The 25,733-nt window shown below is 38.1% G+C and overlaps 1 protein-coding gene across 2 annotated transcripts in view; it reads left to right on the forward strand.

Annotated features, from left to right (window-relative positions):
• The window catches only part of LOC126213066 (uncharacterized), a 91,549-nt gene extending 66,846 nt beyond the window's left edge, over window positions 1–24,703 (forward strand). Inside the window, exons 5-7 of one of the 2 annotated variants that reach the window (XM_049940647.1) lie at window positions 4,019–4,111; window positions 5,144–5,236; window positions 24,555–24,703. In XM_049940647.1, coding sequence (XP_049796604.1) covers window positions 4,019–4,111; window positions 5,144–5,236; window positions 24,555–24,572 — 204 coding nt within the window. In that variant the 3' untranslated portion in view covers window positions 24,573–24,703. Of the gene's footprint in view, window positions 1–4,018; window positions 4,313–5,143; window positions 5,237–24,554 lie in introns of those variants that run through there. The other variant, XM_049940646.1, reaches the window with a different exon arrangement.
• The last annotated feature ends 1,030 nt before the right edge of the window (window positions 24,704–25,733 follow it).

Genomic DNA, 25,733 nt, shown 5'->3' on the forward strand with positions numbered 1-25,733 from the left:
TACAATATTGGTTTCCACACAGAAAGATACAGTAAAAGAAAATTATTAACCCAAATATGTTTATGCACATGCTAATACTGCTACTGCAGAAGTGCTCTATTTGTTTTGCACACATTGTACCACTCAATTAGCTTTTTACAGCAAATGCCATGAGAATCTGAGTTCAGTGGCCCAAAAAATAAATTTGTTATGCCACTGCTTTTGTAGGGATAAACTTGTGATACTGGATGTGGTGGATGCAGGTAGGAGATTTCAGAAAAATCATGAAAGAACAAATGTGGATGTAACAAGAGGGAAATGGCTGTAAAATTAACTTTGGTGGCGTGTATAGATGTTCAGTGACAACTGTAATTGTACCAAAAGTTTGACTGCATCATTACACCATTTGACTAGGGAAAGTGGTGGAGAGTAAACCAGCTGTGAATTTGTAGTCCAGTGCAGATAAACAAGTAGTCATAGCTTTTTACATCAGAAGTTATTCCTTAGTCCTGTTCATTATAGTGAAAAATTTGTTTTTAGTTTTGTGTTACTAGGACAACAACCATGGGTGTCCAGATGGCATATACGTGAGTTGTTTTTTGTGACTTCTGAAGGATTGCTAAGGGTGCAAGCAAAACGATTATATTTATTTTTATTTGTGTAGATGTAGGACAAATTCACAATCACATTCAAATGTAAAATAATTAAATTTGTAAGTTACATAGCATCCATAATTAATTACATAATGACTGTGACAGTGACACTGGAGAGAAGCAGAAAGTCCTCATGATATCTACATGTTTTATATTTTGTACAATAATGATAGGGCATTGTTTTTCAGAATGAAGGAACTTTTATTTAAGGAAACAAGTGGACTTCTTGGCTTCACCTTTTACTGTGTGCCACCTGGAGCTGTATAAAGCTCAATTCATTGAGTGGGAATTCATCAGTGTCCTTGCCCTCTACCCTGGTACAGCCCCAGGGCCCGGTCACATCGGCAACCAAATGATCAAGCACCTATCAGTGGATTGTCAGCATCATACCCTTGCCATCTGTAACTTCATCTGGACCAAGGGCTAGTTCCAATCACAACAATTAGAAAGCATCATTGTCACAGTGCTGGAACTGGGTAAGCACCTTTAGAGATGAGCAGTTATCGCCCATTAAGTTCCACCAATGTTCTCTGTATATTGCTTGAATGCACAGTGAGCTGACAGCTGTGTGGCTCCTTCAGTCTCGTGGTCTTCTGGCTGCATCACAGTGTGGTTTTTGGCAAAGCTGTTTCACTACTAATAATGTGGTTTGCCTACAGTCTGCCAGCCAGTCAGCTTTTGCCCAGTGTCAATGCATTGTAGCAGTCTTCAACGACCTGCAAAAGCTGTATGACACCAGCAGGTGACACCATATCCTTGATACCTCACGCGAATAGGGTCTTTGGGATCCACTCCCAGTTTTTATATAGAATTTCGTGTCACAGTGTATATTCTAGGTTCTAGTTGGTGCTTCCACAACACTCCCCATATCCAAGAGAATGGAGTCCTACATGGCTCTGTACTGCATGTCCTTGTGCTTCTACAAGCCATCAATAGCCACCTCTAGCTGTGAGGTCATCAGTATCACCCTCCCTGTATGCTGACTACTTCTGCCTCTTACTATTGCTCCTCTAGTGTGGGTGTCACCGACTGTAGACTACAAGGCACCATTCAAAAGAAACGATCACGGGCATTCATCCATGGCTTTTGGTTTTCAGCTGCCAAAACTCATGTCATGGTTTTCTGTCAACATCGTATGGTTCATCTACAACCAGAACTTTATCTTGATTACAAACTACTCAGTGTGGCAGGAACTTACTGTTTTAGGACTGGTCTTTGTTTCTTAATTGACATGAATTTGCAGTCTTTTGCAGTGAAAGTGCTTGCTGCACCTCAGTACACTTGGTCGCCTGAGTAACACCAACAGGGGTGCAGAGTGCACTACCCTTCTGCAGCTTTACAAAGCCATGATCAAACTGTGTCTTGGTTATGGGAGTCTGGCATATGGTTCGGCATCGCCCTCAGCATTGCGGATACTGGATCAGATACACCACTCTGGGGTTTGATTTGCAACAGGAGCCTTTTGAGCTAGTCCTATGGACAGATTACTCATGGAGGCTGGGGTCCAATCATTGTGTACCAGGTGCCAACAACAGCTTCTCAGTTGAGCTACCTATGTTTGCAACTCTCCTAAGCATCCAAACTATTGTTCCTCTTTCCAAACATGGAAACCTATCTCCCACAATGGTGGCCCAGATCTGGGATTATGATTGCAGTCCACACCCTGTCCCTCCCCACTGAATTCCAGTTATTTCTTCCTCCATCTCTCCTCTGGGCCCACTCATGTACACCTCTGTGAGGAACCCCTTGGTCACAGCTTTGTCTTGACTCATCATGAGGTCCGAAAGACACGGTCCCTCCTGAGGCCTTCTGCCACCAATTTTTCTCCATTTATGGTACATACCGGGCTTCAGCAGTAGTCTATACAGATTGCTTGATGGTTGCTGATAACATGGGCTTTGCTTACACTGTCATGGGTCATACTGAACTGCCTTCCTTGCCAGAAGCTGTAGTGTTATTAGCCATCTCTCATGCTCTTGAGCATATCCTTCCCTCCAGTGGTGGGTCCTTCATCTGCCGCAACCTCTTGACCAGTTTAGAAGCTCTTACCCAGTATTACCCTCAGCATCCCATGGTTATTGCTAATCAGTAATCCCAGTATTCTCTTAAGGAAGGTGGATGCTCAGTGACGATTGTTGGGATCCCTGGGAATGAACATTGCTGGTAGCTAGGCCAAACTGACTACCAGTAAACCAGCTCTGGTGATCAGTATTCTGGAAACAGACCTCTGATTGGTATTACACCATCAAGTTTTAGGAACCTGAAATATGGAATGGATCACTCAAACTTCAAACTACCAGTGATAAGGAAGACTACGAATCCTTGTAGGTCCTTTCGTGCAGGCCTCTCAGAAGTATTCTACTGTCCTTTGCCAGCTCCACATCAGCCATACCTGACTGACTTGTGGTCATCTCTTCCAGTGGGAGGACACATCCCACTGTCGTCATTCCCATTCAACAGTAGTCTACATTTTGCTGTACTCTCCATCCTTGCTATTGAGACCCATCGACAGGTTGGCAGAACAATGTTGCCTCCTCTGCACAGACCAGGCTGTGGCTGTCTGGGCTTGCTTGCCTGTCTTCCATCCTCTGTGTTCATTTTTTCCTTTTGTCCCTTATATCGGTTTCACTGACCTCTCATAGACATTGGGCTCTCTTCCTCTGAATTGTGTGTGGTAGGGTCTCTCTCTCTACAGTTGTGTAGATCCACCTGCCTGTTTGAGGAAGGACAGTTGACCTAGTAGTTTGGTGCCTTTAATCATTCAGTCAGCCAACCACCTCTGTCCATCTGCTACCCCTCTCTGTCCATCTGTTTCTGCCACCTCTCTCTCTCTCTCTCTCTCTCTCTCTCTCTCTCTCTCTCTCTCTCTCTGTCTGTTCTTCCGTTCCTCTCTCCACATCATCCTGCCCACCTCCATGGGAGGTTGCTGGTTCTTACCTTCTCAGTATTTTAGTCTAGATAGTAAGTAATACATGTACCTGGTTGTAGTTGAACCAGTGGTTTAGGAGGTGATGTAAAACACATCCACTTTTGTAGTATGTGTGGTTGCTGTGTATGCTGGTAGCTGCTTGGTATGTAAGAAATAATTTTGATCGATATTTCGGGGTCAATCACTTACTGTTGTGCCTGTCTTCAAGAATAAACAAAGATTCGGTTTCAAATATTTGAAATGTGGCACCACATTTTCTTGCTGCCTATTTCAAATTGTTGAATATATGTGATTATTAGTGTTACGGCCATGACAGTTTCTACACAAGATCTGTTTGAATGTTTCTCTCTCTCTCTCTCTCTCTCTCTCTCTCTCCTGTTTTCCTGCTCCTCTAAGAGAGAGCCATTTGGAACAAGACACAGAAGCCTTGATCACTTAACTTTCTTGCTTTTTTCAGTTTCTTGAAGACCCATTAAAGACTGAAGGACCTAGTGTTTCGGTAAAGCAAGATCCCGAACTGAAACAACATGCTGATGGATCAGAGCATAATGTAAGTTTTCACACAAGCACTTTATTGTGTAGGAAGTGTAGTAAGAATGTCGTGACACAAATATGGGGCATTCAAGCTAAACTATCATGGATGGTGTGCAATTGTAACCTATGATACCAGCTATTTTCAAGAATGTTTGTAGTCTTCCAGTTAACTCTAGTTAGATGTGTTATTTCATGTTTATCACCAATAGTATTTTAACAGAACTTGTAACAAGCATATTTTTACGAACCATTACCCTTGTATTAATTTTTTATTATGATTGTATGCAATGAATGCATTAAGTAAATGATTGGTATCAACAGAGCAAGGAAGACTTCATCTTGGAAGACACTTAATCTCGTTATATGTCTCTGTGTCACAGTGCTGTAACAGAAGATCTGGAACTATATGTGTTGGGGTATAGTTTAGAGTTCCCAGTCACTATTTACTGTAATATTTACATTATTACTGAAATCCTGCAGTGGCTGTGTGTAATTCCTTCTGATTTCCCTCCAGTACACATGACATAAATGTGCATGGTTTCCCAAAGAGTAGGCACTGAAAATATTTGGTGAAGAGCAAGAAGCTGTGTAAATAGCATTAAATTTTGTTAATTTTGATGATGATGATGTAGAGAATGCCATAATCATTTGATTAAAGACTGAAAAGCCCTCTTATTTTTTGCTTTACAGCTGGAAGATTATTGGGGTTTCTCTATTATCTGAGTTTAATTTTGAAATGTTGCCACACACTCATATATCAAGTTTGCATATGGGAGTATGACCACCCGATTGAGCAGGCCACAGTGCCACTGAAATCAGAATGGATTATGTGATAGGAATAGAAAGTGAAAGTATACCAAATAAATACTACACAATGGCTGATAGCAAAATCAGAGACATTAGAACTGATTTGGATGAATTGTGACACTCACTCTTTCCAGTTGATTAGAATCTCTGCAGAGTTGGATGATATTCATAAGAAAGTAATATTGAGAACTGTGTTAGAAGTTAGCAAGCAGTTATAATTGAGCATTTTTTTTTCATGCAGTCTGTTAAAGATCCATTTGGAATATCTTGGTCCACTGATTTTATCAAGGAGGATCCTGAATTGAATTTGGAAATTAATGTCACTGAGGATATTGTAAGTATTCACATCTCTAATGTATTGCATGTAGTCAAGTAATGAGTCTTTTGTTAATTGTGTAGAGTAAATGATGTATTACAGTGGAATTAGCACAGTTTGTCAGTTTTCTGGAACTTTTTGCTGTTCGTAATTGTAGAGTATTTTTTTACTCCGGAACTTGACTTTCATATCATCTGTTATGTGCTGACTGTTGTAAACAGAAGTGGAAGGGGACTGGTTGCTGGTATAATCCTGTTTTCTGTAGCCCTTGTTGATATCAGCTATATTGTATAATGGCTGTGTGTGATGGATAAACCTAATTCACATTTATATTAAGTGTAAGTTCTAATAGTGTAGGTCATTTTGCTGTTCTTATCTTCTGTGTGAATAATAGTTATTCTTGATTTTGTCATAAAAATTTTTTTGGTTTTGATAAAATTTGTATGTTGTAGATCAGCCCTGATACTTAGGCCACAACCTGTACATATTGTGGCAGCTTCTGTGGTGCCTGTTGTATTAGTTACAAATTTTTCAGTTATAGAAAAACCCTGTGTATGGCTTTTGGTGAATGATCGTTCACAGGTGAAGCCAACCTCAACATTTGAGTCCTGGCAGATCTAAAGAAGAAAGATTATTTGTTTAAATATGCTTTATGACCTTGCTAAGGGAAAGAGATGCTCACATTGATAAACATGTCACAGAAATAAAATTAGAGAAAGACTATACAAGCTTACAGGTCAAGGAACCAAACTATCATGCTACTGACAGCTCACAGTATGTAAAGGAGTGTAGGTGATTCACAGCTAACAGACCAAGACTTCAGGTCACAGAGACTCCTATTATGCCATTTTGAACAAATTAAAGGGATGCATTGGCATCAAAAGTAGACAGGACAGTAAGTGGAACACCAGTAGTGTTGTTCCACAAGAAGGGTTTTACAGAAATAACACCATGCATAGTAGTCAGGGATGTGCAAATCAGAAGATTGGCCAAAACAATGAACTGTAGGGTGTCCTAAGGCATAGCTGTAGTTGTCAAAGTGGCTGGCTTGTAGTTGGTGACCAGTTACCATGAAAATGCAAAAGGCAGTACTGGCCTTCATATGCAACCCAAGAGATCACAGGTCGTACAGGATGCCTCCATAGCACCTGGGCCAGAGGTGCAGAGATAGTGCCCACTGCATGGAGTGCTGCTGTCAATGCAAGTGTGGAGAATAGTATGTTGCTGGTTGTGTGGCCTGGAAAACCATGTCATGTGGTTGGCACTGAAATCACTGATGTGTACCCCACTTGTTACTTTGAAATTACGTATGAAATAGTGGTAGTCACCTGAGCAAATCATACATACAAACTAATCTATTAGTAATTCCCATAATTAGCAGTGTTAGATTAGCATTAGTTACACTTCAGAGGTAAATTCCTGTGGGAGAAGGCTACATCAGATTCGGTGGGTAGCCACTTAGGTGTCAATGGGTTGTTGCATTGGCAATCACCCATTCTTATGCCAGTTCATAAGAACAGGATCAAAGATCAGATCAGTGACATTGCAACTCATAGTATTAACTCTCTACTTAAAATAGGAAAACTAAAGATTTGATGGATGACTTAGAGAAGCAGAAAATTTTAGAAACAGGACTCCAGGAAATATGAAATACTACAGAAGAACCATTCAAATCACAAGGCTACTGAATTTACAATGGTAAACCTGGAATAAGGTTTATGAAAGAATGTCCCCAATTTGGAACTGGGTTTATAGTCAATGTGAAAATTATAGATTTGATTATTGATTTTCAAGCCACCTCCCCTAGAATTGCAACTTTGAGTTTAAAAATATGTAACAAAATTTATATCATCGTTAATGCCCATACCCCTACTAATTAAAAGAATTTTCTAACAAAGACCAGGAACGACGTGGAAAAGTTTTGGTATCTCCTTGACCAAGCAATAAACCATGTAAGTATTAACATTGTTGAGATCCTGTTAGGGAACTTCAATACTCAACTCAGAAGAGAAAAGAAATACTGGGATATTATTGGGAAATAGGCTCCACATAAACAAATTAGAATGGTCAAAGACTTCCTGAAATCTGTAGGGAACACAAACTGATCTCAAAGTACACATACTTCAAAAGGAGGCCAAACAAATGTAAAACTTGGAAACATCCTGATTGGAGAAAAGGAGAATGGCTGCTGGATCATGTATTTATGGACAAATTCTTCCACAGAAAAATCTACGATGTTAAAATGCTCAGGCAACAAGAAGAAAATTTAGCCCCATTGAACCGACCTAATAGACATGTCTGGTGGAACTCAGAATATGACAAAATTCATAATGGAAGACATTGTGCATGGTTAAAATTTCAAACACACAAAACAGAAGAAGATGAAACCAACCTCAAAAATATCAAGCAAAAGTTCACACAAATTATCAGGCAAACCAAGAGACAATCACAGAAAGATCTAATCGACTCAATAGAAAAAATTACCATGAAACCAATTTCAGAGACTTTTACAAAATGTTTGGAAGACAATTACGAAAATTTGCCCCTGCCACATTAATGCTGAAAAGGGAAGATGGAAAAAAGCCACATAATGACAAGGTAAATGCTGAAATCATGGAAAAAGCATTTAGTAAATTTTTAAATTGTGAAGAACCCCAGGAACTTGTAGCAATTAATACACACACACACACACACACACACATCAAGACTCCACCTGATCTCATGAATCCTCCAACAATTCAAGAGTTGGAAACAGCACTCAGAGATGAAAACTTATAAGACGTGCAGAGAAGACCATGTTTTTTGCAGATATGTGGACATATGCCAGTGACATAATTCAAACATCCTTACACATAGCCCTAACAAAAATCTGGATAACAGAAAAGTTTCCCAAACATTGGACCACAGTCATAATCCACCCATTCCACAAAAAAGGAGATAAAAACAACCCAGGTAATTACAGAGGTATCTCTCTTAGACTGCACATAGATTTTCTGCACAGTCCTATACAAGAGGATTAAACAGCAAATAGAGGAAGAATTAGGTGAATACCAAGGATGCTTCAGACATTGGAGAAGCTGTGCAGAACAGATCATCAATTTAAAATTAGCCATATAATATTACAAGAAACAAAATGAACCTCTTGTAATAACCTCCATGGAATTTAAAAAAGCACATGACTGTATCCATAGATCTTCAATGTTAAAAATCTTAAGAAATTTTGGGCTCCATACAAAATTAATCAAATTGATAGAACTCACCTTAACCAACACTGTTTGATATGTCAAGTTCAGGGAGGAACTCTCTGAGCCATTCATCATAAAAGCAGGTTTAAGACAAGGAGATTGTTTGGCACTCTTGCTGTTGAACTGTGCTTTAGAATACATAATGATGAAATGGTACAACATTAACCCAAAGAACATCCAAATTGGAAGATCCAAAAACAACATAACTATAAATTGTCTAGGATTTGCTGATGACCTAGCTCTATTGTCCAACAGTATTCAGGAAACCAAACAAGAAATTCTCACTGCAGGAAATAGCACAGAATACTGGTCTTGAATTATCCTTTGAAAATCCAGTCATCATGTTAACTGACCCTACACTCATAAACAAAAATGGCATAGGAAACCAAGAAATCAAAATTGTAGATAAATTTGAGTTACTGGGAGAAATCAAAACACATGAACTCCATGAAAAGCCAACATGGCATAACAGAATAAACAAATTGACTACAACACAATATATCACCAAGAACACCTACAACAAAAAGATCCTGTCAATAGCAACAAAATTAAAGCACAACAAAGCAGTCACTCAGCCCGAAATAACATACACAAGTGAAACCATCTTCAAAACCACTAACACGCAGAAATAGACAAAATACTCAAAATAGGGAGAAGAATCATCAGAATGTGCATCAACAACTCATACCAGAAAGATAGACACTGGAGAGTAGCTACAAATGAAACAGTCTACAAGGAAATAGAACTGGCAATGAGTACAATCAGGAAGAAAGAATTTAATTTTTTGGACATGTAATAAGAACACCAGAGAACAGAATCATCAGGAGGCCAATAGAAAAATTGTGGAATAGTAAGTGCAACATTAAGTGGATTACAGAAAGCAAGAAAGATATGGATGAGCTACAGATTACATTTCAAGACCTAAGAAACAAAACTGACAATCAGGAAACTCACAGACAAACAAAACAGACTGCAAATGAGAATCTACAGACAGACAGTAGGAAGGGTGATTCCTGATGACAGAAGAAAGACCTGAGAGAATGAACAAGTACTGGGCTGACAGGAAACTGAAAAATTCTTTGTAGAAAGTTGGTGAGAGTGGTCCAATGAAGGCCATAAAATGGAAATAATAATTTATTATTATTTCTTTCCTTTCTCAGACGTTATGTCTGGTAAAAAATGGAAATTGACGCGGACCTTGATCAAGCGTGACTTCCTTTTAACTGTATGGTATATGTTACATTGCATTTAGGAACTTTTGGGTTATTATTATTGAAACTCATCAAGACAAATTAAGGTTATCATACCTTACTGAAAGAAATTCTACCTGTATAAGCAATTCCTCAGGGTGTTTAAAATCATCAGATTTCACAAGGCTATAACTTTGTCATAAATAAAGGTACAGACTTGGGGTCAGTTTTGTACTTCTATAGATACCTGAGAAGCCTTTATTTACAAAGAAACGAAGATTTTCCCATTGTGAACGATTTATATGCGTGCACATAAAACGTCAAGGTGCTTTTCACAGCTGTCTTTAGGATCAGATTCGTAATTTATTGATCACAAATATCGAAACTCTTTCGAACACATTTAAGCATCCAGGTGATAGACTTCATCCATGCATTTGTAATCATGTCAGTTTAGGAAACTCACTGCTGTTGCCATGTAGCATCATAGTTTAAAGTTGTTGGAAGAGGATGCACATAGGTGGAGCCTTTCAGAAACACCCACCAATAAAAAAGGTACCATACTGAGAGACGAAGCAAATTTCAAGGTCAGATCTGCAGCCCCTTATAGTTGATCAATCCCTCGGGCACCTTCTTGTTAAGAAGTGCTCCTTCGTGAAGGTATGCAATGGTACACCACCCATATGAAAAATTATGTTTTTGATCATTTTTTCATCTCTTCTGTTTTTGACCCTTTTGTGTGTTCCCTAATATTTTCCACTCCCATCGGTTTGTTACAGAATTCCCTAATCTTCAGATTCAGTTCAGTGTTAATCTCACTATACTGTTAATCATATTACATATGTTTAATAATAAATCATGATTACTACCAACAAACTTCCTGTCCTGTATTGCACAGCACATTACCCTTATTATTGTTACAGCTACCAGTTAGTCTTATCCCTCGAGGATTCATTTTGTACGTTTTAAAGCAATCAGAAATGACTTGCTGCTGGAAGAAGTAGACAGTTGGTCATACACTAAATGAAACACACTGCATAAAATTCCTTTGTGTCTGCTTGGATTTCAAATTGAAATGGGGTCAACAAATCAGTAAACTTGTCAAATAGTGTTCCGTAGTGACAGGTAGGTGCAAGATTCCCTAGGTCAATGAAGAGGTTTGGGCAAGGTGTTCACATCACATTCCTACTACAAGGTTGTATAGGATAAATCCTAGTGCCCTATAAGATTATCCTATAGGATAGGACTGAGTGAAAGCATGCTAGAAAGCATTCCTGCAAGTTGACACTCAGGAGGAACACTTAGAATTGCAAGGCAGAGAGATATGAGCTTTTTGGTTAACTTGTTCTCATGCTGGTGCCTCCTTTCTATTATTCTCCTGGCTGTTTCTACTATGAATGTTTTGTTTTTTGTTGCTAAGCTAAGATTTAGTTCTTGTAAGTGTAATTCTTTTAACCCTAGTTTCCTCGAGTAAAGAGAGATCAAGGTTGTAATGTGATGCCAGTAAGTTTTCTCCACTTCTACTGCATATTTCAGTCATGCTGTAAAGTCAGCACAATATTTTACTAATTACATGGTTATGACCTTTACAAGAAGAGTTCTTGCTTCTGTGATTGATTTGACCATTCATCTGATAAAATCGATGGCTGGTCAAGTATACACTTCCTAACTGAGTGCCATGGATTTCATTTCAATGGTCACTTTTTCTCCCCAATGTTTTCAGCTACTGTTAAGAAATTGTCTTCATGACATGTTCACTGTTGGTCTTGGAGTTTATATATTGTCATTTGGAGATACCGAGTGGAACTATAGTCACTAGAAAGTGGAGTGCCAAGTTGAGAAATAGGAGCACTGTTGACATACTCATCTGCTTGGGTTCTATAGAGGGGTAACTGCAGTGGAGGCAGTCAGAAACATTTGTGCCCTGTTTGTGTTTAATGCCATTGGACAGAGCTTTGCAAGAAAATGTTTTTTTTATTCTAATGAGACTTGTTTTGCTATTAGTGACTTACATTTGGGATTTGATTAAGATCATTTAAATGCATTAATTCACAGTGATCCATGTCATTGTACTTGAGAACTGGCAAATTCGATGAACTTTGATCATTTCATGAACTTCTGACATTTGCGTGCAATGGGGAAGACTCAAAAATAGGGTGTATAGGTACCACATGCATAACACCAAAATCACAAAAATCGATGTCCATCTGTGCTTGATTGTCATCAGTTGGCTTGTGAACAACACTAACCATTCCTGCCCTGTATCATTATGCTGATCAGAAATGGTTGCTTTGTGCTAAAATAACGAAAAAAAGAGAATGGTTGAGCCCAAACAAAGCAGCAACAAAAAGCATCCATGAAAGATAATGTTGTTCATCCAGAGTGATTTACTGTGAATTGCTTCCTCAAGGTGTAACCACTGATTACTGGTGAAATTTGTCAACAACTGAGATGTGTTGCAGATGCAGTACATGGACGACTAGGAAGACACTACTCCAGGATAAAGCCCGCCCGTAATATGCTACACTGACAAAAAAACAGTACACATGAGTTGGATTTTAAAATCATTTCACACCCACCTTATTCACCTGATCTAGCATTCGCAGATTTTCTCCTTTTCTGCTCTCTATTGAACAACCTTCAAGAAACTTCCTTTCCAGATGAAAATGCACACTGAACCTAGCTCAACGAGTTCTTCGCTTTAAAAACCATGTGACTTCTACAGTTACAGATACAAAAAGTCGCCCCAGCATTGGGAGACTGCTGTAAATAGTGAAGGAGAACATTTCATTGATTATTAAGGTCTCTCTTATTTGTATCTGTAGTGTCTATTAACTATTAAACTTACTGAAAAATATTATGAACCATACAACAATCAAATACTTGCTGCAAATGGATGCATATGCATAACTTTCTTTTTTTTTCATTTTACTGGTAAACTGTTTCCTTTCGTCTGTGTCTAACCAGTATGTACAATGTTCAAAATAATACTTGGTCAGTTGAGCCCAGTGTCTGTGTACAGATATTGCAAACACAGTTAGGTATTGTACATATCTTTCCGAATGCAGTTAACTCAGTGCATGTGTGCTAAGTGTTCAATGATGAATATTATTGTCTTGAGTTGTCAAGTTTATAAAGGATTTAATACTTTCTCAAAATAGTTCTGATCCCCAAGTGAGGTTGTGGCTGAGTAAATATCAGAAAATTGTTACTTTCTTGTCATAAAAGGATGTGGCTCTGTTGAGAGATGACTGTAATCTGTGCACCATTGATTCTTAGAACATTTTGAGTAGTAGTGTGTGGGTCAGCTCTGTTGTGACAGTCATCCAACATGAAAGCTAATTATTCTTGTTTTGACGTATTGGTGTGGACAATTTTAATGAACAACACAGATAGTACATTGATCTATTTTGTAGGTTATCAAAATATGAGCATGCTTCTGAAAGTAATTTTGTATGAAGAAAATACAATGAAGAATTTACAGAACCTGTAAAGTAGTTGATAAATTTTACATCATTGTAAAAATGACTGAACTACTAAATATCCACCAATTAATGTTGGAAATAATTTGAATTTTTTGTATGATCAGTAGGCCTGTTAGTTGCAGCGGATGGAGATACAATTATTTCTTAATGGAAAACAACAGTATACTTACTCATTAAAGGTCAGTTGAATAAAAAGTACAAATCAGCTGAGGATAGAGTGATTCCAAGTTTCCTCTTGGGCAATCACACATATGCAAAGTGAGTTTCATAAATTGTTATACTAACGTTTCCTTTTCTAAATGATTGACAATGTGTTAACACAATTGGTTGTATGGAATTAAAGATAGCCCCTGAAAGAATTTCTTAGAATTATATTTAAATCAGAAATTGTTTGAATTGCACCCTTCCTTTAAAATACAAATACATACGGAATGGGTTAAATTAGGCATGCAATAAGTGTACATAAAACTTGAAATCTGAAAGATAAAAGTAAAAATCTAATTGCATTTCGGACGCAATAGATTTGGTACATGACTCATGCAAATAGCATAATTCTCAATGCAATTTTTTATACTCTAAGAAACTAAAACTATACATAAATTGTACAATTTTAAAACATGAGTTTTTCAATTTTTCATTATACTTCATTTTCTTAATGTTCAAATTTGTTCAGTTCTAACAAAAAGTGCTGTCACTTTGTACTTTGTGAATAAATTGTAGGCTTTGGAATGGGTTTGAAAAACATTACCATAGCTTCTGCATTTTCAGAGATGCCATAGAAATTGTTTTATACCTTTCTCATTTAAAATTTCTACAGTGACAAACAATCCAGGATTTATCAGATTAACATGCACATCCTTGCCAGCATCTGTTGCAATTGTGTCTTCAATTGCTGCATTTGATTCCCTGAAAGAATGATTTTATTCTTATGAATACCCAGAACATCTTTTATAGGTTGCATCCACAATTATGAGAAGTTGTTTGATTTTTTTTCAAACTTAAAGCTTGTTTCGACAAGAATATTATGATACCTTAAGTTAGAAAATAATAATAGTTTTGAAAATGAGCAAAAGGTTTAACCTGAATGTAAGTTATGCTCACTCAGTTGTCCAGAAACCATCTTTCAGTATCATAAAACATGGTTTTTGCTTGAATCCGAGTTTGTGCACATTTATAAAAATCTGTAGCTCAGTCAGCATACCATTTCTGTGTTTCATCTGGTTCCACACTCCTCTCCTCATTGCACCACCAATAGCATCCATCACAAGTTCACCACGACATGCAGCAAAGAATAACAGTCCATTTCCGCTTTAAATACTTCTGAACACAAAGTGGATAATGTGTACTTGTTTTCCAATAGGGAAGTACAGCCATCTCAACAGATAGTCAACTTTTTTGAGACATGAGATGGTTTTCTTTACATCAGCTCTGATTTGTATGAGCACACGGCAACATGTGTTAGATCTGATTAGTGATGATGGCATGATGAAATGTTTCCACAACATCCAGGCAAAACCTGTGAAGCCTGAACCTGTTCATGTGATGAATGAGCAGTTTAACTTGTCTTCATTAATCAGAGAAACATTATCTACAAAGCTTGTCTGTAGATCTCCAGATTTGAGAGATCCATTTTGCACATGTCCCCAGTTCAGCAGATTGTGAATTTTTAAAGAAGGAGTGAAATATAACTTTGCTTATCAATTTCTGACACTGCATCACCAGTGGTACCATTACCTTCTGTATATTTTTGTTGCCTGTCAACATCAGTCCATTTTTTCCATTTTATTTTTTTGTCAGTCAGCGTCATTATTTAATTTGGAGTGAAATTTAGTAGTTACAGTTTTTATGCTTTATACATGAATTCACAGTACACATGAATTGACAGTAGTCTACATGTTCCAGTAACTCCTTACCTCATGATAAAATGCTCTTTTCTGTGTCATTTTTCAGTGCATTCACCAGATAATCAGAGTTGGCATGATACCTTCACACATACATTGAGGTGTGTTCAACACTAACAAAATGTGTAATGCATGAAAGTAATTTTTATTTGTACCATTTGAATGCCTGCCTAAATTTGTTTATAAGCTCCCTGAGCTGAAAATACTATTTAATGTTTTTGCAAAACTCTCTACATCTTACTCTCAGGATCTTTAAATAATTTAGTACCCATCTGTCAGGTGCTTGACCGATTGTCATCTCCGCCGTAAAAAAAAAAAAAAAAAAAAAAAAACCAAAAAAAACAAAAAAAAGCTGTTTGCTTCTCTTCTTCTGAAACCGTGTTATTCAATTTGTGTTGTTAATGTTTGGTTACTAGTTATGGAAGTTATTCCGCTGGAACAATTAATTTGTTTGTTACTGCATATTTCCATGTTGGGCTGTCTGGATGTAGCTATCTTTTCCTGCTTTTCTTAAAGTTTTGGGGGGATTAGTATTAACCTAAACAGGGTTCTGATGATGACACTCCAGTGACATGAGTCGTTTTGCATTTACTTTCTTTGTACAAACTCTTCACAACTCTTTCTTCCTCTTCCTTTATTTTAAATTGAGACACTTCCTAAGTTGCTGTCTTTCCTTTCTTCTGAAATCTTGTGATAATTTCTTGTCTTTTTCTCTACATTGAACCAATTGTAATTGATTTGCTTACAGTTTTGGAATAATATATATATCTCCAATTTACTATCAATTATTAGCAGAAAGCTAGTATTAATAATGTGTAACAACGCACCAGCCTTCATATACAGATGTATTACTATGTAAAGTATTCAGCAAATGAAACTTTCATTGTTTCATCCACAAAATAATTCCCCCATAAAATCTTTGCTTTACAGCACCATTAAAAAAAAATTGTTTAGGTTAAAGTTAACTAACAAAAAATGTAAACTTTGTTCCTGACCTACCATCTGTGTAGTAAGAATACTTGATGTTAAATTCTTCTTTGGATTTCACAACTAAATCAGCTTTTTTAGTTCCATATCTGGCATCAAACATGATGAATTTAAATTCCTTTAACACTGTAACAAAACAAAATGTATTTTGTAACATAATCTATGTAGTTCAAGTCAGTACACAGGAAGTGTCATACTAATCAGTACATTAGGTATGTATTTTGTATCACTGTAACTCTACTTCTAGCTTTCAAAAAAATAGATGTGGGAAATTATTTGCCTTTTTCCTCCTCAGACAGGAAAATAGACATCACAGATGAAACCTGAGGCAAAAACAAAGATAAAGCTTAGAAAATTATATTTTACTCTCGAGCTTACATTCTGGAATGGCTCAAAACTACAAATTTGTCAGACAAAATGGTTGGCCTTCACTTAACTTCAAGAGTTAGTAATAGATACAGGAAGGTTAGGAAAGAAGGGCAGGTCAGAGAGACCCAAAGAGTGTCACTCACAAGGAAACATCATCAGTTTGCTCTTATATTTTAGAGAGAACAAAAGCATACCATATTTTATGGAGTAAGACATTTTTTTTCTTTGAAAAATTGCCTGAAAGTTTCTGGTGTATCTTATACTCAAAACTAATATAAAAATAGCCAATGAAATTTTAAAATTTAAGTATGATATTGTAGGGCACAGGAAATAATATGGCAGGGGAATGGGCAGATAGATAAACCTGAGTACTCATTGGTATATAGTGGACCAGAAGAAAGAACAGGCCAACTTGGTACAATGTTTATAATAACTAGAGAAGTTAGGAAAAGCCTTCTAGAATTTGAACCCATTAATGAAAGGATGTGCAGACTCAGACTAAAACGTAAATTTAGTAATATCTCAAAAGTTAATGCTCATGCACCAACAGAGGGAAAAGAGGATATAATTAAAGAACAGTTCTATGAAGACTTGGAAAAAGTATGCTGTGCAGTACCTAAATATGACCTGATGCTAGTAATAGAAGATTTTAATGCAAAAATAGGGAGGAATGAACATCCATATGGAGTTTCTGGAAAATATTCACTACATGAAGAAAACAATGAGAATGGAGACTAACTATGCTAATTCGCAGCAAGGAATAATATGATTATTAAAAGTACCCTCTTTCCACACAAAAGGATCCATCTGGGTACTTGGAAGTCTGCAGCCAATGGAGTAGTCAATCAGATTGACCATATTTTAGTGATTTCACGCCACTCCACATCAGTTACGGATGTACGGAGCTGCAGAGGACCAAACTGTGATTCAGACCACTTTGTGATAAAATCAGTCTTGAGAGAGAAACTGCCACTAACAAATGGCAACAGAATGGGAAAGATGATGAAATGAAATAGAAACTGAACATCCCTGATGAAGTACTAAGTAGAAAGTTGAGCAATGAAGAGACCACAGTAGGAGTAGATGAAAGGTGGAACAGGTTTGAAAAGCCATTAAGGATGCAGAGGAAATAATAGGCATAAGAAGGAACAGAAGAAACCAGGAATGGTTTGATGAAGATTGCAGGTCAGCAATAGAGGAAAAGAACAGAGCAAGAACAAAAGTGCTACAGAGGGAAACCAGAAATAGTGTGGAACAATATAGAGAATTAAGGAGAAGAGCTAACAGACTGTGCAAGAGAAAGAAGAGAGTGGAATAAGAAGAAATTCAAGAACTAGAAGAACTAAAGGAAGAGAGTGAAATAAGAAAGTTCTTTCATGCCATAGGCAAAATGAAGAATAAATTCCAACCAAAAACAGTGGCCTGTTCCAGTAAAGATGGGAAAATAAGGGAGGAAGAACAGGTAGTGGGAAGATGGGCAGGTTATTTCAAAGATACACTAAGCACCAGCCTAGAAGATATACACTAAGCACCAGCCTAGAAGATGAATAGACAGCCACACAGGAGGGAAGAGTGGAGCTGGAAGTAGACAATGAAACCAATGAGGCAAGAAAGCCAACACTACAAGAGGTCTCCCAGGCTGTGCACAAGTCAACAAACAATCGAGCCCATGGAGAAGACAGCATAATTGCTGAATTAATAAAAACTGGTTGTGATGCTGTAATAAAGGAACTGCACACATTAATATCAGATATATGGGAAACAGAAACTATGCCAGATAATTGGAAAATTGGAGTAATAGTCCCCATTCATAAGAAAGGGGACAGAACAGCATGTGAAAACTATAGAGGTGTAACACTCCTAAGTACAGCTTATAAGATCTTCACAAGTATATTAAACGAAAGGATATAGAAGTGTGCAGAAGGCATACTAGGGGAATATCAGTGTAGCTTTCGACCAGGCAGAGGAACAGCTGATCAAATATTTGTGATAAGACAAATGATGAAAAAGTTCTATGAATATGATATAGATCTGCATTTCCTATTCATCGATTTCAAACAAGTGCTTGACAGCATAAATTGGCAAGAACTATAGAGAGTACTGAAAGAAGTTGGTGTATGTGCTAAATTAATAAGACTAATCAGACTGACAATTACATAAACAAGAGCAAAAGTAAAGGTTCTTAGCAGAACGAGTGAAAGCTTTGACTTCAATAAAGGTGTGAAAGAAGGGGATAGTCTCTCCACTGTCCTATTCAATATAGCCCTGCATAGTGTAGTAAATAAAATCAACAAAAGAGGCACCATATTTATGAAAACTAGCCAGATATGTGCATACGCTGATGACATTACTATAGTAGGAAGAAATACCAATACACTCCTAGTAACATACCGGGCAATGGAAACAGAAGCCTTAAAAATTGGCCTCATAGTAAATGAAAACAAAACAAAATATATGGTAATGTCACAATCTGAGGCCAGAAGAACCCATAAAAACCTAAAAATCAATGGGATATGCTTCAATGGAGTGTCCTCTTTTAACTACTTGGGAGCCCTAATAACTAATGACAACAGTATTGGCAAGGCTATAAGGGAAAGAATACAAGCAGGAAACAGAGCTTACTTTGCAAATATGCAGCTTTACAAAAATAGCCTTGTTACAAGAAAAACTAAACTGCTAATATATAATTCCCTAGTCTGCCCAGTTATCACATACAGCTCAGAGGAATGGACATTGACAGAACACGATAAAAATGCACTAAGAGGCATTGAGCGGAAAATACTACGCAAAATCTATGGGCCAATAAGGGAGGAAGAAGGCTGGAGAATATGCTACAATGCCGAATTAAAAGAGTTAATACAAGGCAGGGACATAATAAAATTTGTGAAATCACAGCGAATACGATGGCTAGGACACTTGGAGATAATGGCAGAGGATAGGATTCCGAAGAAAATGATGAAAGGTATGATCCATTCAGTCAGACGAAAAGGGAGACCTAGAAGAAGATGGATCTACGAAGTAATAATGGACGTCACCAAATGGGAGTCCGGTGGTGGAAAACAGCAGCAAATAACCAAGAAGTGTGGAGGAAGATTGTTGAAGGAGCCAAGGCTCACAAAGGGCTGTAGCGCTACTACAGAAGAAGAATATAAAAATGTCCAGTGTTTGATTTAAAATTCGTGACAGGCTTAAAAGGGATTTAAAATTCCTTACAGGCTTAAAAGGGGCCATATATTCAATGCTGTGGGAAACCTCTCTCTATCTGGCAACACTGGATTCAACTGGCAGCAGTAGTGCACTGGTGCGATGAACACGAGTTGTGGGGCTTCACGAGCTTACTAACTCGCGCCCCCTCCTGCCCTGCCATCACAGATCCAGAACACTGTCTAGCTTATGATGTGTCACTGCAGTTTACAGTGCCAGTGAACTTGAACTAGTGATTTGTGTTATCGGAAGCAGAAGAGTATTTTTTAGTACTTTCCTAGTGGAAAAAAATAGAGGTTTCATATGATGTGGGCTCTAAATTGAAGGTAATGTCATAAGCAGAACAATATGAAAACAGAGCAGCTGAGTGGCATTTTGGTCCTCCTCCACCAGATAGAGCCATTCGTCATTGGCTTGCTAGTAAAGGAGGACTGAAAAAAAGAAGGCTACATGTGCAAATTGAGGACTGAATGCAAATGCTCAAAACTACACTGGGGTCAAAAATTAAAGCAACAAATCACAACTTCCTTGTCCTGTGTTTAATTCACAATACAATCCTACAAATTGTTAACCAGATGACCGTACAGTCACGTTCTGCATGGAAGGTGGCATTCCTGCCATATGACAACTATACCAATGTTGCGGGGGCCCCTATGAAATGAGATAGTGTTTGCTGAGTAGCCCCACATCCACAAATGCCATGTACACAGCCACATACAGTGCAGTATGACACGGAGGATATGCCTACCAGACTCAGCAGTGGAGGGCCATAGAAAGAAAGGAAGCAGGACAGTCAAAAATGGATATGGCCTGATAGCTTAGTGTGAATTGTTTTGTTGTTTCTTGGATGTGGCGACAATTCATAGAGACAGAAGCTGTATCCCAAAGTCCAGGGCAGGGCTGACCATGTGTCACTTCAGATGAGAGGACTGTTATTTGGCTGTAAGCTCACAACAGACCGCCTTATTACTGCACGGCAAATGTCATGTGAGCTCCTGCATCCGCTGGGTGTGTTGTATCAAGGCAAACTGTGTGCAGATGGCTTTGACAGAGTGACCTTTGTCAGAGACCTGCTGTATGTGTACCTTTGACACATCTTTACAGAAGGCAATGTCTAGAATGAGCAGGCACCTTGCTTGTCACTCAGGGCAAGCTGCCTTGTCTTGTGTTCGAATGGTGGACCCCGTGCTGCATTCTGCAATGTCACTGTGGGTGTCACAGGCATGTGGCATAGGCTGTGATAGTGGGACAAGAATCATGTATACGAACCGCTGAGTACTTCTACGCTCCAGACTATGTTTGTTAAGGGTTTAAGGCATGCATTATAAATACTTCTGTGATGGCAAGTGGGGAAAAGCTTCCATCTAGCAAGTTGCAGGATTGGCTGTTGCTATACTATGCCCAGCTGGCTCTGCTTTGTAAAGCAAGTAGGCCATGTTTTGCTTTGTAATTCATAACACTCTCACCCATCTGCAGATGGCTCTGTTTCAACTCACTTCTGCTCTGGCATATTTTTTGACCATTTATGGTCGATATGCTACATTGGCCTTCTTCTTATCAAGACTCTGTCCCTCGGGTTGACCAAACCATACTACCCATTACACCAGAGCTACTGGCGACCAGTATTTCCAGCCTTATTTTGCCTCTTAAATATCATTCTACAAATTAGCTACCTTAACTTTTTCACGGAATGTTATACATTTCCTTAGGTCCCCTTGTCCTACACCTGAACTCAACCACCATGGAACTTACTTAATTACTATGCTTCTTGCACAGTTTTTTTCAACTCTATACTCCGCACTTAAAAGCAAAAATAAATCGATTATTCTTCATACTATATCACTGTGCATTCTGCTTCATTCTGCTGCTTTTATGCTTGGGTTATCCAACCCAGTGTAATCTGAACTAGGGCTGGGTCCGAACTCAGTCGTGTTCTTTGTCTTTTATGTTCCAAAAGAACACCAGGCTCAGCAGAACAAGTGCCACTGCAGTAGTTGGTATGACAATAGTCGGTGTTGTCTCATTCTGATGCTGATTTTCACAATATGAATTTACATGCTGCAATAAGGTTTCCAGGGAGACTGGTCCCTCCTGCTGGTTCTGCAGTGAGTTTATAGATTACATTAATTCTGGACCTACAGTTTGATTCAAGCTGATTAGATTTGTGGTAGGTGGTATTTCCATGGGCTCCAAATGCAGCTGGGAAATACTCAAGGGAGTTATCTGTGAAATCATGGCAGACGGGCAGAATTAGGCCCCATTATGTTGCACGCTGTTCCATTTAATAAGAAAGCATTCACCTTCCATTCTAGTCTCTTTGCTGATGTACCCGTCTGCTTCTTGAAACAACTAGCTGGTACTACCATCTTGACAAAGCTAGAGTATAACCATTGTGCGTTGACCTGCTGAAAGTACAATTCAGGCTTGACCATTTCTTTATTGCATTCCTTTTCCTCTAACAGTTTCACTGTACAGGAATTCTGTCCCACTCATATTACCATACCCAGACAGATGGTGATTTTTTTCCCAGTGGCTTTTTTTGTGATGTTGCTTCCTCCATTTCTACTTGTCTTCCTTTGTCTTTTGCAGTTAATAACAGTTGCTGAGATTTTACTCTTACAAATTTCCCCACTACTTCCCTCTTGAAGAGTTACGTACAGATTATGTAGCACTCACGATGTGCTTGATTCCCTGCTACTGTTACAGAAATGTAAATGTAAACTTTTCTTCCACCAGTTCTCTCACTGATGGTGTGTCTACTCCAAATTAATGGGCAAGTGTTTGTGCTCAGGTTCCAAAACCAGCATCAACTTTGGTGTTAGTTTCTTCTATACTTTCCTTGGACCCTTATATACTGACCTTCTTGTAACAAATTTACTCCTAGCTGAAATGCTGCCTTCTACAGACTGCAATCATTTTATCATTACTACTTTCCTATCTAAGACTTCTACTTGGGTTTTAGTTCCCTGATATTTTGAGTAATATGTAATACTGCTACTCTTCTGCTTCAGCTATCTGCATTGCCATGCTTTTACTCAGTTTCATGCATAAGTTCAACATCAAATTCGCTTAGTCTTGCTGCCCATCATGTCAACCTATTGGGAAGGATTCTTTCACCACAACAACCATTTTAATGCCACACGATCTGTTATTAGTCTAAATGTATTACCATAACAGATAAAATTTGAAATATGTTAGTCTATAAATAAGGTTAACATCTCATTCTCCATTGTGGAATAATTTCATTCTGCAGAATTCCGCTGCCTTGAGCGTAAACTACTGGATGTTCTACACATTCCACCTCTTCTGATAACACACAGCCTGATGTATTGTTTTATGAATCACATAATAAAACAAATTCTCTATTAAAATCTGCAAATGCCACAATTGGACTGTTTTAGTTAAGTACCAAAGTCATGAACCATGTAGGGTGGATCTGGTGTAAGGTGTGGTTCAGCCAAAATAGTTTCCTGTCCAATTAAATTTGTGATGCTTGAAGGTGGTTTGGAATGCAAACTAATTATATGGTCTGACCACCATGTTGGGCAGAACAATAACTGAAGAGTTTTAGCATTTCATTTCTGTCTGGTCAACTGAAAGTACTGTGGAGAACCACATAAAAAGTTTCTATGTTCGAGTCGTAGTTTCCTACCTTGTGACAGGAACTTTGCAATGATCGAGGAAAAAAGTGTCAAAATTTATGGCTCCTTTAGAATGGAAGCATGTCAGTGCTTAGGCCTCTGTAGAACATTCAAAACTGACTTCGGGAGGTGATGGAAGACTTAAAGGGCATAGGATCCATTGAGCTGGTTCACAAAATGCCACCAGCTTTGAAAATTACTGGTGTGCTCTGGTTGAAGTTATGCAGTGACGATCCTTGAGGCATAAGTATACTTCATCCATGTGAAAGACATTTTACTTTGAAACATGGTGGTGAACGTGAAGTAAAGAAATACTGATGCCTTGTGGTTTTTGGTTGCTCTACAATGGGGTACTGAAACTTGTAAGGAGAAGAAAAGCGATCTATTGGACGTGACGAAATACATGGAATCAAAATACAGGCATTTTATGAAACATGCAGTGTGCCAACTGAGTGTAATGTATCAGATTTGGGTCTCAACTTGATAATAAGCTTATGTTCTATAACTTTTTTAAGACTAAAGTTATCAGTTTACAATAAATATTAGTTTGTATCTTGTTATAAATTTCTTATTTAAAACTTTCAGATTCTAGGCAACCTTATCATTACAGTAGAGAAAGAGTGATCTGCTGTAATGCTGTATATCAGTTGCTATACACGGTCTTTCCATTTTAATAGTTATTTATTTTGTAAAACCTATCCTGAGCGCAATATTAAAAAGCACAACCAACTAGTTTCAGCAGTCTGCATCTACAAACAATACATATCTGCTATAATATTATTAATGGTTTTTGTCGATTTCCTAAAAACTCAAAATTGTGCCATACAGCATTATTCATGCACATGCTTCATTTTGCTATGATTATGTGCATCTATCAGGTGACATTGAGAACATGATTGATTGGTGCATTTTTCCAGTTAGTAGAAAACTTTCATGGCCTCTGAGATATTTATAAGCCACCGTTAGAGAAGGAACAAGTTCAGTGTAATATGAGCAGTATTGTACAGCCATCTCATATGATCCAGTTGCCCTTTTTTTCTATTAAGTGGCTACACAGTAGAAAATCAACAGAAATTGATCATCTCAAAATCTGTCATTTTGATGTTGGTGCCGGTACTGAAAGGAGAAACTCCATTAAAAATTCCATGATGAAATTGGTTTGGAAGGGCTAATTGAATATTTTGGCCTTGTGTTTGTTATCTTCAGTTTGTGTACCAGTAGCATTACTGACTCTGCGAGCTGACTCCTTACTTGAGAAAATTCAGTCAAGATGTATAATATTAATGTTCTGAAATTGGTACTATGATGTGTTTTCAGGCTGGTGAACAAAGCTGATGGTGGAATGTACCTCTACAGTCCCATGCATAGGTCAGGCCCATTCAGCACTGAGTATATACCCTGATAACACCACCAGCTGTCTACTGTAGATTTTGTCAGTCAAGCAACATGTAAAAGTATAAAGTTATTCATACATTTCAATAGTTAACGCATAAATAAACAAGTTACTTAAACAGATGTTAAATGCAGTGGAAAGGAAATAATAAGGAAATGTAAACACAGTGGCAAAGTTAAGCTGAATGCTGTGTGCTGTCAGTGTAAGAGACTAAAATAGAAATGGCCATACTTACAATCAATAACTTGAATTATATAGGTTTACATAAGAAGCTTAAATACTAAATGCAGTTAAATTGTGTGACTAAGAATACTCGGCAGATTCCCCAGTTACATAAGCTACTGTGACATTAGAACTAAAATCTAAGTTTCAACTATGTGTTAATATAAATTTGTTTAGTGATGCTGTGTCACTGTCCATCAAAGTACAGAAAAAAAGAACTATCAGTTGTGCAAAGTGAAAGTTCTTCAGTCTCAAAAACATAAATGAATTGAATGTAATGAGAAAATGCCAAAATCCTATCATCCATACAATTTTAGAGTGTTCAAATGGCACAACTGATTGGCTGCCCAGAGACTTCAGTTCAACTACTGTCAAAACCTACCCAGACTTAGCAGTAACTGCTCATTAGCCCAGACTATTGAGAAACAAATATATTACCAAAGAGTATGAGGCACAGCAGCACTGCTTATTTATATCCTCAAGAAACCATACCATGCTAGTCATTTTCAAAACATCATGCAAAAGTAAATTAAAATAACAGTGATTGAAAGTACACTCCTGGAAATGGAAAAAAGAACACATTGACACCGGTGTGTCAGACCCACCATACTTGCTCCGGACACTGCGAGAGGGCTGTACAAGCAATGATCACACGCACGGCACAGCGGACACACCAGGAACCGCGGTGTTGGCCGTCGAATGGCGCTAGCTGCGCAGCATTTGTGCACCGCCGCCGTCAGTGTCAGCCAGTTTGCCGTGGCATACGGAGCTCCATCGCAGTCTTTAACACTGGTAGCATGCCGCGACAGCGTGGACGTGAACCGTATGTGCAGTTGACGGACTTTGAGCGAGGGCGTATAGTGGGCATGCGGGAGGCCGGG

Source organism: Schistocerca nitens, chromosome 11, assembly GCF_023898315.1.
Source record: "Schistocerca nitens isolate TAMUIC-IGC-003100 chromosome 11, iqSchNite1.1, whole genome shotgun sequence".
In the NCBI taxonomy this organism is placed as follows: Eukaryota; Metazoa; Arthropoda; class Insecta; order Orthoptera; family Acrididae; genus Schistocerca; species Schistocerca nitens.